This window comes from Trifolium pratense, linkage group LG2 (assembly GCF_020283565.1).
Source record: "Trifolium pratense cultivar HEN17-A07 linkage group LG2, ARS_RC_1.1, whole genome shotgun sequence".
Lineage (NCBI taxonomy): Eukaryota > Viridiplantae > Streptophyta > Magnoliopsida > Fabales > Fabaceae > Trifolium > Trifolium pratense.
In genome coordinates this window covers 29,537,706-29,552,971 of record NC_060060.1, presented here as the reverse complement: position 1 = coordinate 29,552,971, position 15,266 = coordinate 29,537,706, and the positions used below count along the sequence as shown (strand labels likewise).

Below are 15,266 nucleotides of genomic sequence, written 5' to 3'. Positions count from 1 at the left end.
AAAAAAAAAAATATCTCTTTTAAATTAGTTAAGTACAGAATTAACCATGCATCTTTAAATTTTAATAAGCTAAAAATTAATTTTGAAGTTATTTGTATGGTCGATGATGGTCGTGCATTTAAATATAGCCATTTTTTTATTCCCTTATTTGGTCAAGTATTTTAAGTTTTTACTATAAAATTTTCATGGGTTTGGTTCATATAAATATAGCCATATTTTGATACCCTTATTTGGTTAATTACATTTTTAAGTTTTAACTATACAATTTTCATTGGTTAACGTTATGAGAAACGATGAACATTCTTTTTTATGGTATAGTTCATACTAATTATGCACGTAAACTTAGGGAACGTTTAAAGAATATGCTTAAGTTGATAGTTTCTGAAGAAATCTCTCTGGCCATTTTCCATTATTCCAGCATATAAAAAATGTTGTGTAAAATTCTGAATCTCTTTTGCTTTTAATCCACTCCAACTTCATAAATTAAAATTGATAAAAATGAAAACTTCATAACTTAAATGTGAACTTCCGTGAAGCATGTTCCATTGCTTCCATAATAAGTACTATTAACACACCCTAATTTCTTCAACAACCCTTATCCATAACATTCCTTAATTTCAAGTTTTGAAGGTTTCTGTTTCTGCTTCAATACCAACCTTTTAAGTCTACATTGTTTTTGAATTTCAAAACTTATATTGTCAAAATTGGTATGTATCTAACCTTCTTTATAAATAATTATTTATTTTTGTCTTTATAATGGAAATAAAAAGACATGTTTTACCACAAAATGAGATGGTGCTATTGAAATTTTAGTTCCACAAAATATTTTCTTTATTTTGTTATGTAAAAACTAATTAAAATATTATTTTCTGACTTTTGATTGGTTTCTTGAAAAGATTTTTTTATTGGAAAAATTAACAATATATATTAATTAGGAGTCTCTATATACAAAATGTTAGAAGTTATAAATATTTTGAGGTGCCAAAAACTAGTACAAAGTCCATTTTGTAAGTTAGTTAGTAGATATTTTCATAAGGAGCCAATTCCAGTTTTGTGGAAAAAACCAAAAATTGGATGGACAAAATTAAATTTTGATGGGTCATGCAAGGGTATAAGTGGAAAAGCAAGTATTGGAGGAGTTGTTAGAAATCACAATGCAGATTTTTTACTTGGCTATGCTGAATCAATTGGTCAAGCTAATAGTACAATTGCTGAACTCACTGCCCTTAGAAGAGGCCTTGAATTAGTCCTTGAAAATGATTGGAAAGATATTTGGCTTGAAGGAGATACAAAATTAGTTGAAATTATTATGAAAAAGATATTTGGCTTGAATTAGTACAATTTCTCAGATATCCTTGCAACTTCATTACCAAATTCTCCTACCTACACAAAAAAAAATGCAATTAGCTAGAGTTAACTATACATATTAAACAAAATTAAGATCAATTAAGTTTAGAATTTTTTTCATTTTATGATTTAATTACCTGGCAATGTATTGAATGGAAAACAGAATCTTCATTGACTTTATAACTAGCATTAACAATATCAACTCCTTCTTCTTGAAGAACACGAATAGTTTCATTGAACAAAAAGTGAGAATCCAAACATGTTATTAGAACAACCTCTAAGACTAAATCAAATTGTTGGATCTCAATTTTTGGAGATTTGAATCCCAAGTTCTTGCTTCTATCCATATCCACATTTGTTGACCTTTGAATTCCTAGTAGAAAATTCTTCTTCTCCTTCATTTTCTCTAAGTTGATCTGTAATTTCTTTATGTATTTTGTTGCTTCCTCTACCTTATCCAGCGTTGAAATAGCTTCCTACCGCAAATAAATTAAATTATCGACAGAATACTAACAATATTAACATTTGTCGTTTTAAAGAAAAATAGTGACATAAAATTTAAGCGGAGAAAAGTATATCTAATTATTTTTCTTCGCTAAATTTTGTTTTCAATTTTTTTTTTCAGTTGCTAATTTTATTTTGTTTCTAGTATAATTCATATGATAAAAAAAACTTTGAGAGTCGTCTGTCTTAAAAAAAATAAAAATAAAAATGATTAAATAAAATAAAATTAAGCATCATAGATTAGGAAATAAACCTTTGAAGTTTGATGAGGCAGAAGTGAGTAGACCTTGTTGCAGAGATCTTTCATTTGAATTCTTCTAATCTTCTCAATGGTTTTTCTGTCAACTCTTGATGAACTAGGGTTGTCCTCCATCTTTTTCCAATCCAAAGACAATAACAGGAAAATGGAATGCTTCACTTATAATATTGGTTGTCGTTATTTGTCATCTTTTAGAAAAGGGATAGAGTGTGTATATCATTAGATGCTACTGACAAAAGTTGTGTGATTTGAATTGTGGGGTGGGGTACTATGTTAGACCATATTTGGATGTTCTCGCGTCGTACACGATGCAACAATTTCAAAATCGTTAGATTAACTGAGATTTTTTCTCTTTTGATCTAACGGTCTTGCTGTTACAACGTGTCAAGTGCAATTTTTTTTATAGATTTGATTAAAAATACTTTTTTAAGAAAATTATTTAGACATAAAAGTTATGCTAAATATTTACATTCCATCTAACATATATATTATTTGTTAAAGAAAAAAAATGTTAACCATACTCTTGACATAATTAGTTAAAGAAACACTTAAAAACATATATATATATATATATATATATATATCAAGTCAGCTCGCAAAAAGATTTTTTAATGCATCCCTTCTCACTCGCTTAGTACAACTATATTAGGCTTGAAGCATAGATATAAATGGTAGATGATCTTATTTGAAATCTGATAGCAGACGTCTCAACGGAATCGTGGAAAGATTATAATATTATCTTAGAATTAAAAGTTAGGCTTAATCCATCTTAAAATTGAGAGTTGGGCATAAACTAATTCCCTTAAAATGTCATCCTTGAGCCAGCTAACAGATATGCTAATTCCCTTAAAATGGCTGTCAGATATTTGTCGGTTCCAAAGAATGAGTCCAGAAACTTCAAATGTGTAGTACAATTGGGAAATTGGGAACATGATTTCCTGCTATAATATTTTCACACAGTTTCACGCTGTGTTAAATCAGGACCGTCCGATCTAATCTGAATGGTTCAGATTGATTTGGACTGATTTTGTATATATATACAATATGAACTGACCGATCTGAAATAGACATATGAGATCTAAAACAGCGTGTAACTTTGTGATTTACAACTACAGGGCATCTTGATCCGTACAATTGTATCATTCATTGTCGACAAGAAAAAGACTGGTCTTTATAAAGCTGCTTTGAGCCTTCAAAAAAACTTATTTATTCATCACATTTGAAGTTACCTTGGTTTGGTATATTCTTCATTAACATCTGTTAGCAATATCTTTAATTCATTCTTTAATATAACTCTTTAATATAACTTTTGACAACATATAATTGACCATGAGAAAAAATTGATGTTGAAACATAATAAGTTTTTTTGTATTATAAATCTTATTAGAGCATTATGAGTTGAATAAACTATTTCATTATCAAATTTGTCATTTATATTAATTTGAAACATATTGGGACAATTGACCAACTCCCCGTGTAAAGAAATATAAGACAAAAGATTGTTGGGAAAAACATTAATTATTTTGAACCAAAAATAATAAAATATACAAAATAATAAAATGAACAAAAATGATAATAATAATAATAATAATAATAATAATAATAATAATAGGTTTTCATTAAAAGAATATAAGTGGATGATGTGGCTAAATGAAAGGTTTTCATTGGTTTAAGTAGGTGATGTAGATTAGGTTTTAGATAGTCAATTGGACAACTATCTAGGATTTAAATATATAGATAAAAAAAAAAACACTTGTCAAGTAAAGAGGCAAGGGGTAGTATGAAAAATTCCATAGTATCAAACTTTATTATGTTTATTTATATGATGTATATTGTATAAGCTAGAAATAAAAACGTCTTTTCCTAAAATATTGTCTAACTTGAACAATAATTTATTTATTTATTTATTTATTTTTGTAATGTTCCTCATGATAAAAAAATATATCAAATGTAAAAAGATACAAAATTGTTTTAGTTGTGTGTCTCGCTCAACAACAAAAAAATGTGCGTGCTATAGTTGCCTGTGGAATAAAAGACTAGCAGCTTATTTCATAAAATAAAAGGACTTGTAGATTGAAATTGAATAGGTTGTGTGCTATAGTTGTTTACGTAATTTTTATATATTATTATAAGCTTGTCAAAGTAGTTTATGATAAAATAGCTTATAAAATTATAATTTTCACTAATAGCATAAAACCTAATTTATATTACATAAATTGTTTGCATAAGCTCTAAAAAAAAGCGGGATCAAACGAGCCCTTAGAAGTTTGGTGGTACTACAGGTACAAAAATAGTAGATACTATTGTACTAGTAGTGTATACGTTGAAGTGCATTTCACCAAAAAAACAAAAAATGTTGAAGTGCAAAGGGGGAAATGTGCTGAGCAAGGTTAATGTGAGAGATGAGTAAAAAAAAGGTTAATGTGAGAGAAGAAGTTGCTTTGAAACATAAATTCTCTTGTGTTTTTGGTAATAGGAGAACATTAATGTAAGGGGTTGAATTGCAATTGCATAAAATAAATTGCCAATAATAGAAAATTATACACTTTTTTAATGAGAATAGAAAGTAAGATTTACTAGACCAATATGCTTTTGACAACTAAGTTGGGTAAATTTAGCCACTCACTTTGAATGAGTAGTTAAGAATTCACCAAAAAATTCAAGGCAGATTTCACCAAAAAATTCAAGGCATAGTGTGTAGTGTAGTGTAGTGTAGTGTGTACCAAATCCAAGAGTTTTTCAACACACAAAGACACGTGTGTATTAACTATTCATCAGTCCAAATCTTCCTAGCCGTGTATTAACCTAATGAGCAATCCATTTGTCCTCAATCTTTTTAGCCATGTCACCAATCTCTGTGTTGTCATGTTTCTTCAGAGCTATCAACTTATCTATTACTCCTCCATAATCGAGTACTGACTCATCAACCATCTCGAAAAAAATCTCCGCCATAGCACTGTTAGCCAATAAGTTGTCTAATCCTTTTAGACATGACTCCAAAATTTTTTGATCTGTGCTACTCAACAGCTCACAAAGCACCTCAATAGACTCCTTACCCGGTAATGACCTATTAAAATAATGTCAATCATTTAATTTTTCATCACAACATTGTCATACATACCAATTTAAAAACAATATATCGAAAAACAAAATATGATGTTTAAACTTACATCATCTGCTCACTACTTCCACGAGTGACATTATATATAACGCATGCAGCCACTTCCTTAATGTCAGACTCACTCTTCGTGAGATCAAGCAGAGGAGAAATAAGCTTCATATCAATCACAGCCTACAATGATCAAATATATGTTTTTGTTACAAAAGTAAAAGAAGGAAAAATAAAATTGTCAATTTCAGTTGTTCCTATGAGATTACTCTATTTTATCACATTCACTATACCACAAACTTAAGTACAAACTTTACAATAAGCACAAGTCAACAAAAAAATTTGGTCTTAAATATAAGCAAAAGTAACCAAATTTAACCCTATTTAATGTTATTGTTCCAAAAATACCTCTCATTAATTGTTCTACCCATATATATCACATAAAGGAAAATGGCGGGAATGAGAATTATTTAGAAGGTCCAAACGAAAATCAAATTGCCATGACAGTAAGTCAACAAATTGAAAGAGCAAGGGGCGAGTTAAGTGAGGGAGGAAAAAAATCCTAGATGAAGAACAAGATGGGGACATCAACAAGGAAACATGCAGTTGTGAGGAAGTTCAAAGACAAGAAACAAATAAGTCTCAAATTGAAATGGTCTTCTCATGTGGAGCAATAGGAACGGATTTCACGGAGAGAAGAAGGAGAAGAAAAAACATCCTTGATGACAAAAGAAAAATGTGGAGAAAAGTAAAGAAAGCTGAGAAAAGGTTGCAGAACAGAAAAGGAGTTGATAAAAATCAGGTATTACATACTTCAATTCAGTCCAATTTTATTAATGATTTAGAAAGAGATGCATGGAAGTTAGTTCATGGTGAAGCCAGAGAAATTTTGTCAAGGAGTATGGGACTTTGGGAAAGAGATTTGAGTGGTTAAGAATGGAGAGGAAGGGGAAATCTTGCAACAACTAATTATCCAAGAAGAGAGGGGTAAGAAGGTAGCAGAGAAAAATAAGAAGGGAGGAGGAAAAGGGAGGTGAAGTTAGGGTTGAGTTGGGGGATAATTTCAACTATAATGAAGATAGTAAGCTATAATGTAAGAAAAGAAAGAAGTATCTCATTTGATTAGAAAAAATAACCTGGATATGATATGTATTCAAGAAACTAAAATGGAGAATGTGGAGAGGAATTTGTGGGGTTCAAGTGAAGTTGATTACTCTTTCAAGGCATCAGTAGGAAGATCAAGAGGGTTGTTATAGTTATGGAATCCAAAAATATGTAACAAGCAAAATGAAATTATTGGAGACCATTTCATCTGTATGGAAGGCCAGTGGGGACAAGAAGGGATAAATGTTCTCTTAGTGAATGTTTACGCGCCTTGTGACGCTAATGGGAAAAGAATGCTTTGGAGAATGACGCTAATGGGAAAAGAATGCTTTGGAGAAAATTGTCAGATTTGGTGGGATCAAAACCTAGAGCTAGATGGTGCGTGATGGGAGACTTTAATGCAATTAAGTTGGAATCAGAACGTAAAAGAGTGAGAGACTTAACAAGGGTCAAGATGGTTGAGTTTGAGAATTTCATGTCAGAAGCAGAACTGATTGACTTACCTTTAATTGGTAGGAGATTCACATGGTCAAATTTAGAAGGCTCGGCTATGAGTCATATCGACATGTTCTTATTTTCAGAGGGCTATCTCAATGGCCAGCATGTTCTCAATGGTGTTTGGACAAAGGGCTCTCAGATCATTGTCCAATCCTTGTCCGTGAGAAAGCGGCGAATTGGAGTGAATTGGAAGGGTATCATAATTTTGTGAAAGAAAAGTGGAAATCTCTTGAAGTTGCAGCACTGTCAGAACAGGAAATTAAGTCTAAAAGAGAAGCAGCAACACAACTATTTTCATTGTCAAAGTTGAACTGCAGTATATTGTGGCAAAAATCTCGGTTGAAATCGCGTGCATTTGGATTATTTGGAAAGGTCGGAACGAGAAGGTTTTTAGGAACAAGGATAATTTTACAGAAGATTGGTTAGAACATATTCAAATGATGTCTTGGAAATGTTAAAGTGTAAGGTGAAGGGATTTAATTATCCTCTAAATCAATGGATATCAAATCCTCTAACCTGTAATTGACCGCTTGTCCCAGCGGTAAAGTTTGCAATTGCTCTACAAACACCTTTGCGGATAAACTTGTCACCACCTCTTTTATTAAGGCCTTCAACTTCAATGAGATGTTTAAGGCCCAAGAGAACTTGATTGTCGATTAAAACCTGAAAAAACGGCGATACAATAAATCAAGAGAGATCAATATTTTTTTTTAATAAGGCAAAATTTATTAATCAAAGTAAGTACAAGAAGTACAAACAAGATACAAAGACAATAAACACATGGAGCAAGAGTTCCAAACCCCCTAAAACAAAGCCAAAATCTGATGCACACAAACAGGAACCTCACAGCAGCAAACACAGGCAACAGAACAGAAATAACAAAGTCCTAAAGGAAAAGGCACAAAACCGAGAAAAGCAGTGTCAAGAGGCAAAACAGTAAGATGCAAAACCGCAACACCCGCCTCTTGCGGAGACCGCAAAGTAACAGCCGCCGCAAAAAACACAGGGAGTAACATCGCACATTTATCTTCACAGTAAACATTTCTCGGGATCCCAACACCATTCATAGAACAAACAAATTGAAATCTTCCGCCTTCCGCCGTGCCAAACCCCATCGCCACGACAACATTTTGATGTCGTCCACTGCTTTCGCCGGATCTTTCACACCATTTGCAAACGTAATATCGTTCCTGGACCTCCAAATCACCCATAGCGTGGAGTGCCAAATTAACCAAAAACCTTTCCTAATTCTTTTATTACTCGCTGCCTCAGACAGACACTCGAATAGAGAAAAAAGATTTGGAGGAATAACAATGATCACACGAAGCCAACGGAATATAGACCTCCACACACTATTGACGCAAAATCGCAGAAGAGAAACAGATGGAGGGAGGACTCCTCCGCCCCTAAGCAATGAACACAATTAGTTAACCCCCCATCTACCTGAATTCCTCGAGAAGCCAAACTCAACTTTGTCTGGATGCTAAATTATACTATTATTCATTACTGGGAAAAAGTAATTTCAATATTTATTTCTACCTGTTTGTTAGACTCATCCACATCCCTTATGATCAACAGTGCATAATTGGGAACTTCCTTCCATTTTGGATGATGCCTGTAATAAATAAAATCAGTCGGTTCAACATGCAAAAGAAACCATGAAAAAAGACAAAAAAGATAGTAATACTTACACAAGAAATTTTGGAATTTGGGCATACATGTTTGCTTTGTCCACGTCTTTTTTATAAAGACCGCTTGCCAAAAAACAAGCAAACATATGAAGAGCTATTAGCACAAGTTCTTCTCTTGTGTTTTCCATAGACAAAATATCCACAAGAGTAGGCGAAACTAAAACGCTGATAGGAGGTTGCAGTTGGAAGTAAAGCTTTGACGGAATCCTTTCACGAAAAAAGTTTAGCAAAGCAAACATAATAACCGAGGAGAGTGATTTGTCTGTAGTTGTATCCTTCAGCATACATACTAAAGGGTAGAGAGTGGTGGCACCCAATTCCAAAATTTGATGCTTTGTTTTTTGGGAATAAACTGCAATATTACCCAAGGCCCATATTGCCTGCATTTTAACAATGAGACTCTCTTTGCTGATGCAGAGCTTCAGAAGCTTTGGAATACCACCACTTGCAACTACAACTCTCGTATGCTGACACCATCCCGCGGCTATATTGTTGAGAGCCCATAGCGCCATCTCCTACATATATAATAATGTAAAATATGTTATACAATATAATAAATATTGTTCAGCAAAGAGTCTTCATGAACCAACATCATCAAGCTTTAGAACTACATATCCGTGAATCCACAGTAAGTTCATAACTAGTTTTCGGTACTGTGTAGTTGAAAGTGTGAAAACTGAAGATAAACTCCATAGCTATAAGCTTGGAACTGACTTATGCAGAGAAAAGAAGAAAAAATCATAAGCAGAGAAGAAAGTAAATTTTCCATATTCACAAATCTAATGAGTTTATGATAAATCATCTCTTATATACAAACTATGATTACACATATGCTCTAACAACTAACTAACTATATCCTAACAAACTTAGTTAGTTACAAGCAGTTGTTGACAGTTAGAATCTAACAGACTTGTGATGCAAGCAACTGAATTTCCTTCTATGTCCTTATCATTAACAGAAAGCTCAAAGATGGAAAGTGAAGGCTCAAAGATTTGAATTTACTACACAGTACCTGAAATTGAAAACGAAAATTTGAAATGGTTCGGTTGTAATTAAGTATACCAGATGCAGCTTCTACCTTTCATTTCTATGTTGTGATTTGTTGGCAAAAGCATCAATAGCTATAAGCAGTGAAAAGTGAAACAGATAGTGGATCTTTCATATATTCCTATGCTTCCAAATATAAATTGAGGTACCTGATCTAAATTTATAGAACTGTTGTGAGTCTTATGACAGTTCGACTCCTATGCTTCCAAAAATAATGCGGATCTTTTCAATTTTCCACTATTTTCGGTTTCCCAGTTTTCCACAGTCAACATAACATTAGTTCAATTTTTCAGTTTTGGTTCGGTTCGGAAGTAGTTAACCGGCTAACTAAAATGTTATAACAGTTCTGTTTGGTTCATGACAACTTATTGACAGTTCAGTTCAGTTATATAGAACTGTCGCGACAGTTCAGTTCGGTTCAGTTTTCTCTGAAAACCGAACCATGAACAGTCATACCAAAAAGTATGCAATGCTGCCAATGAGGGTTGCAATAAGTAACGACACAGAATCTTATTTCTTTCGTTTCAGGGTAATTTCTTGAACAGAGCAGACATGAAGGAAAAATGTCATACCTTCAGTTCAGGGTAATCATTCTGTGCCGAGAACTTCCACAATTGTTCGACAATATTTGGTACTTTCAGGACTTCATCGATAAAATCATGCGATCCCATTGACAATACCGTAGCAAACTTGGTCACAGCGTCTAGCTGTGCAACAGGGTCATCATCAAAAAATAACGGTTTAGCCGATGAGTGGATGATTTTCACCTGTTAAAAAAATCACACACATTAATTCAATGAAGACTGCTTACTTCTTAATGTTTTTTATTTTGGGAAAATACTACTCCTTAAATTAAGAGACAACAAAATCAAAATCAGAGGGTATATAATTCAATTAAGATTACTTACTACCTTCAACAAAATCAAAACGAAGAGACATAGCAATTCAATGAAGATTACTTACCACTACCATATTATGTACCACACACTTCTTATTTTTTATTTTTTTTAATAATACACACTTATTATTTATTCTTTTATAATAATACACACTTCTTATTTAATTATAGTAGTATTTAGTAACAACTTCAGTAAAATCATTATAATATTTATTAACAACTTCATTTAACAATTTCATTTAAAAGCAAAATCGATCATATAGTGGAAACAACAACAAAAAAAAAATAATAAAATTCAATAATAATAATAATAATAATAATAATAAAAGAAAGAATGGATGAAGTTGGTTACTGCATCGAAATCAGGAGGAGGAGGTAGTGGTTGCGCATGAGGATTACGAAGATCGTAACAGAATTTCTGGTACGTTCTGGTTACGTAACCATCACCGGAATCCTCATCGGAATCATCAGTATCATCATCACTGGAATCCTCATCGGAATCATCAGTATCATCATCATCACCGGAATTAACGGCATCAAGCTCGGTGGAAGTAGCGGAAGTACAGACGGTGGTGAGAGTAGGGTCGGAAGTGGCAGCGGAAGTACCGACAGTGGTGAGAGTAGGGTCGGAAGTGGAAGCGGAAGTACTGACGGTGGTGAGAGTAGGGTCGGAAGTGGCAGCGGAAGTTCCGACTGTGGTGAGAGTAGAGTTGGAAAGAGGTTCAGACATGTTGATTTCGTTACAGAAAGAAACGGAGAATAGAAATGGAAAGAATATGAGTAAACTGAAGTTTTTTTCCTAAATTCTCTAATTTTTCAACATTTAACTAACTAACAATTTCTATAGTTGTTTCCAAACTTTTAACTATGGTTACCCTTTTCTAACCCATTCTCTAACTCGGGTTCTAACAAACTTAATTTAAAGCAAAATAAAATGAGCCAAAATGATGGGGATTTGGGTAGTGGTGTGTGTAGTGTAGTGGAGTCATTGTTTGATTTGAGAGAGAAGAGTGGTGAGGGGTGAAATGGTTTGCATTTCATGTGTCTCAAAGTGAAAGAAAGAGAGATCACGTGTTGATTTCCATTTTTCTAATTTCTTAAACATTCAATTTTGATTTTTTTTTTAACCAAACAAAATTAATTCATATCATTAGTTAATAAATATTCGATAACGGAATAAATTTTAAATATTAGGAAACTAACTTAAGCATTGGCCGCTTTAGCAAGAGTATGAGCAACCAAATTTATTTGTCTTCTAACAAACTTAACATCAAAGTTTACATAAGAAGATGACATAAGAAAAATAATGTCGTTAACAATTAAACTAAATTTTGAATTGTTCTGTCTTCTCGAATGGATAGCGTCAACCAACAACTTTGAGTCTCTTTCAAATTGAACTCACTCAAATTAACAATGGATAGCCTCTTTCATAGCATGTAATTTTGATTACTTTTTATGAAATAATTAATAATGTTTAATTGATATGTAGTGACGGTGTAAAATAGTTTTACACGATCGTCCAATAAATAATCAACATTTTGCCATCATGTCAAGAAAGTGGGGAAGTGAGGTGATGTGGCGAAAAACATAGTTGATATTGATTGATAGAGTAACGTCGGTACATATCAATTAAATCCTAATTAAAATCTTATCTTTAATGTTGATAATTTTTTGGATAATTTTTTTTTTTTACTTTTGCAACAAAAACAATAAATTGGGAGGAGAGAGTGCAAATATAATTTTTTTTTTTTACTTTTGAAGCACGATAACTAACTGACAAATCTGGAAACGTAAACACTCTGCCATCAGAAAAAAATTTAGAGTTTAACATTTGAGACATAAACACACTTCATTAAAATTTCAAATAACTCAAAAAAAAAAGTTACGGTTTTGGCTTGACGACACTAGTAGAGAGCCCCAGGACTCAGCGGTCTCAAAAGATTATTTGTCATCATTAGTCTCAATAAAAAGATGCTTAGACTAGCGATTTTGAATCCTTAGCAGCCCATATATGTCTAAAACAGACCTACCGCTTTAATCACAGTCCTTGGATACTTTTTTTTTTTGAATCAGCACAAATTATACACACACGCGTGAGCGCACACAAAAAAAAAATTCCTCAATTTTAATAACTAAATTGGGTGAGACATTGTTCCTCCCTGTCTCAATAAAAAGCCATTTTTATTCCTTACAGTGCCTAACTATTTTGTACCCAATATCATTACCTTCCATATGACAAATTCAAATGTCTCACTAATTAATAGCAAAAGGCTTGCATGGTGTAGCTACTAATCCATGCCAAGAAAACGTGTGAAAGGCTTTTGAACAAACAAGAATAAAATTCCGTGTTTGATGTATGTATCATATAATGCATTGAGAATTTGAAGACACACTTTCTCATTTGGAAACATGGATTGCTTAGGAGCCCTCATTCTGGTTTAACTTGGGTTATCGTTGAAACTAGAATTAGAAAGGCAGAAGTTTTTGGTTACATTATGACTAACTTATAAGCTTGTTTTATAAAAATTGACGTGTTTGCTAACAAGTTTATCTAATTAGCATGTAACGTTTTATGAGATGCTATTTCAAGTAGCACTAGTTCTTTTACTCGTGCGATGCACGGGCGAATTTTGGAGGAGTTATATATTACAATAATTTTCTTAAAAAAATGACTGAAGAAGAATAAAATATTTTTTAAGTAAATAATTATGTAAATATTTAAATATATATTGTATAAGACTTAAAATTGAGTGGAATGGAGTGGTATATGATGGTATTCATTCCATCATTTTCTCTCGTTTTTCTTCCCCTCGAATTTGGGGTGTATGGAATGGAATACAATCACTTTATAAAATTGTCCAAACAATGGAATGAAGTTTATGTTCCATTCTGTCCCGCTCCATTCCATTCCATTTTATTCCATTCTATTCCGTTTCATTATGTACCATCAATCCAAACATATAGTAAACTAAAGGAGAAAACTTAGGTAAAATATCATACATCATTTTGGTCCTGTTCTCCACTTAAAATTTGACACATCAACAATTTTTTTACCACGCATCCTATGTTTTCATTTTTAGTGTTAATTTATTAAAAACTAACATGGAAACAATTGTTGATGTGTCAATTTTAAGTGGAAAACAGACAAAAAGAATGTATAGTATTTTACCTAAATTTTCTCCTAAACATGTTTAATATGTTTCTAATCTTTGGTCATTTTATTTTTTGTTAGTTTTTTCCTAAAACTTTAATGCACAATTGAGGTATTTAAGGAAGTTTTATAGACTAATGATTCGTATCTTTTTTTCCTCGATACGGGATTCCCTGACCGCTTACAAATCTGTTGAGATTTGCAAGACTCGTTTTTTAGTCTCTGATGGTTTCCAAATCTGTTGAGATTTGCAGGTTTCTTTGTATTTGGTCGACCTTTTTCGCATTAGTGTTGACTGTATGGAGCGGACTGTGAGCTGGGGATTTAGCTGCTAGGTTTTCATTCTACCATTGCCCCATTAATTTTTGGCTCTCAAAGCTGCTTTTTGTATTGTGATGGGCCGATCACTTTTGATTCCAGATCGGAGTTAGAGTCTTAGGGCATCTGTTTGGGTCGGGTTAATGGTCTCCTTTGGTGGTCTGGTGATTGTGGTGTGTGCACTAGGTGGTATGGTGACTGTGAAGTGTGTACTAGGTGGTGTCCGTTCTTTAGCTTTGTCATTGGTGTTCCGCTTATATACGGCGTCTTTATTTTGTATTTCTGTTTATCTCGATCTCTGTTCATCTTGTGCAGAGACGGTTATTATTAATAATATTTTTTCGTTAAAAAAAATGAACACCATCAAAATTTTACTTTGGACTCACCCTGTTGTGGTTTTTTTTTTTTGGAAAGGCAAAAGCTAATATATTAATAAACCCAAGCATAAGGAATACTAAGGTAAAGAAATAACAGTACAAGAATTTATTGTCTAATACATGATATACACCTCCCATAACACTACAGGAAAATATGAAAATTCCCACGTTGATGCCCCAAAGCAGAGAATGAGGAACATCACCACTACATAGAATTAAGCTGAATCACCGATACTGAGATTAGAAAACAGAGATTTACTCATCCAGACATAGAATCAAATTAAGGATAGAACAGAGAATCTAAATATGGATCGAGAAATTTGGATCTCTTGGGATCTCGCTCCAAGTCACTAGTAAGCATCCAGACGGTTGAAGAACATGCGATGATGCAAGAACTTCAAATCTAGAGCCAAATCCGGACAAGGATTTTGAGATTCAACAAAAAGATACCGAAAACTCAATCACCTTTCCTTTACAAGATTCTACACAACATATTAAAAGTATGAGCACAATCCACATCCGGTACCAATTTGATTCTCTTAAAAATCGCAGCCGCAGCAGATTTAATAGTCCACAAAGCCAAGACATGCTTTAGGATTCAAATACCAAAGAGTGAAATTATAGTCTATGCTGCTTGATTTGACTTTTAACCAATTCCAAGACCACCTTTTCACATATTCAACCATATTGATCAAATTAATTTCCTTATTTTTGAACAGCTTCTCATTTCTAGACCTCCATATGCACCAGATGCAAGCGAACCATATCACCCTAACTCTCTCGGTGAAAGCTCTTCCACTTCCGATAAGACCTTCGAATTGCTCTAGATGATTCATCCCTTCTTTATGCAATGTTGTTGAGATACCCATCCATTTCAAAACATCGTACCAGATACCTGCAAAAATCGGACATTCAAAAAATAGATGGAAGACCGATTCCTCGGTCCCACACCCACTACAACAC

The 15,266-nt window shown here is 33.0% G+C and overlaps 2 protein-coding genes across 2 annotated transcripts; both read right to left on the bottom strand.

The window, feature by feature from the left end:
- Positions 1–1,179: 1,179 nt before the first annotated feature.
- LOC123909139 (transcription factor bHLH162-like) lies at positions 1,180–2,297 on the bottom strand. Its single transcript, XM_045959909.1, has 3 exons — positions 2,105–2,297; positions 1,485–1,823; positions 1,180–1,383 (listed from the first exon to the last, which is right to left on the bottom strand). Exons 1-3 carry the CDS (start codon positions 2,222–2,224, stop codon positions 1,333–1,335), a joined length of 510 nt encoding a protein of 169 aa, XP_045815865.1. The 5' UTR covers positions 2,225–2,297; the 3' UTR covers positions 1,180–1,332.
- A 2,334-nt stretch (positions 2,298–4,631) lies between these two features.
- LOC123910206 (importin subunit alpha-1b-like) lies at positions 4,632–11,526 on the bottom strand. Its single transcript, XM_045961290.1, has 7 exons — positions 10,810–11,526; positions 10,132–10,326; positions 8,513–9,027; positions 8,361–8,436; positions 7,338–7,484; positions 5,281–5,402; positions 4,632–5,177 (listed from the first exon to the last, which is right to left on the bottom strand). Exons 1-7 carry the CDS (start codon positions 11,185–11,187, stop codon positions 4,916–4,918), a joined length of 1,695 nt encoding a protein of 564 aa, XP_045817246.1. The 5' UTR covers positions 11,188–11,526; the 3' UTR covers positions 4,632–4,915.
- Between the last annotated feature and the right edge of the window lie 3,740 nt (positions 11,527–15,266).

Coding starts and splice junctions, on each gene's coding strand:
- LOC123909139 (XM_045959909.1), bottom strand. CDS start 2,224: ATGGAGGACAACCCTAGTTCATCAAGAGTTGACAGAAAAACCATTGAG. Junction 1,824..2,104: donor TGCCTCATCAAACTTCAAAG/GTTTATTTCCTA, acceptor TATTTGCGGTAG/GAAGCTATTTCAACGCTGGA. Junction 1,384..1,484: donor TCCATTCAATACATTGCCAG/GTAATTAAATCA, acceptor TTTTTTGTGTAG/GTAGGAGAATTTGGTAATGA.
- LOC123910206 (XM_045961290.1), bottom strand. CDS start 11,187: ATGTCTGAACCTCTTTCCAACTCTACTCTCACCACAGTCGGAACTTCC. Junction 9,028..10,131: donor ATGATTACCCTGAACTGAAG/GTATGACATTTT, acceptor TTATATATGTAG/GAGATGGCGCTATGGGCTCT. Junction 5,178..5,280: donor GGAAGTAGTGAGCAGATGAT/GTAAGTTTAAAC, acceptor TTATTTTAATAG/GTCATTACCGGGTAAGGAGT.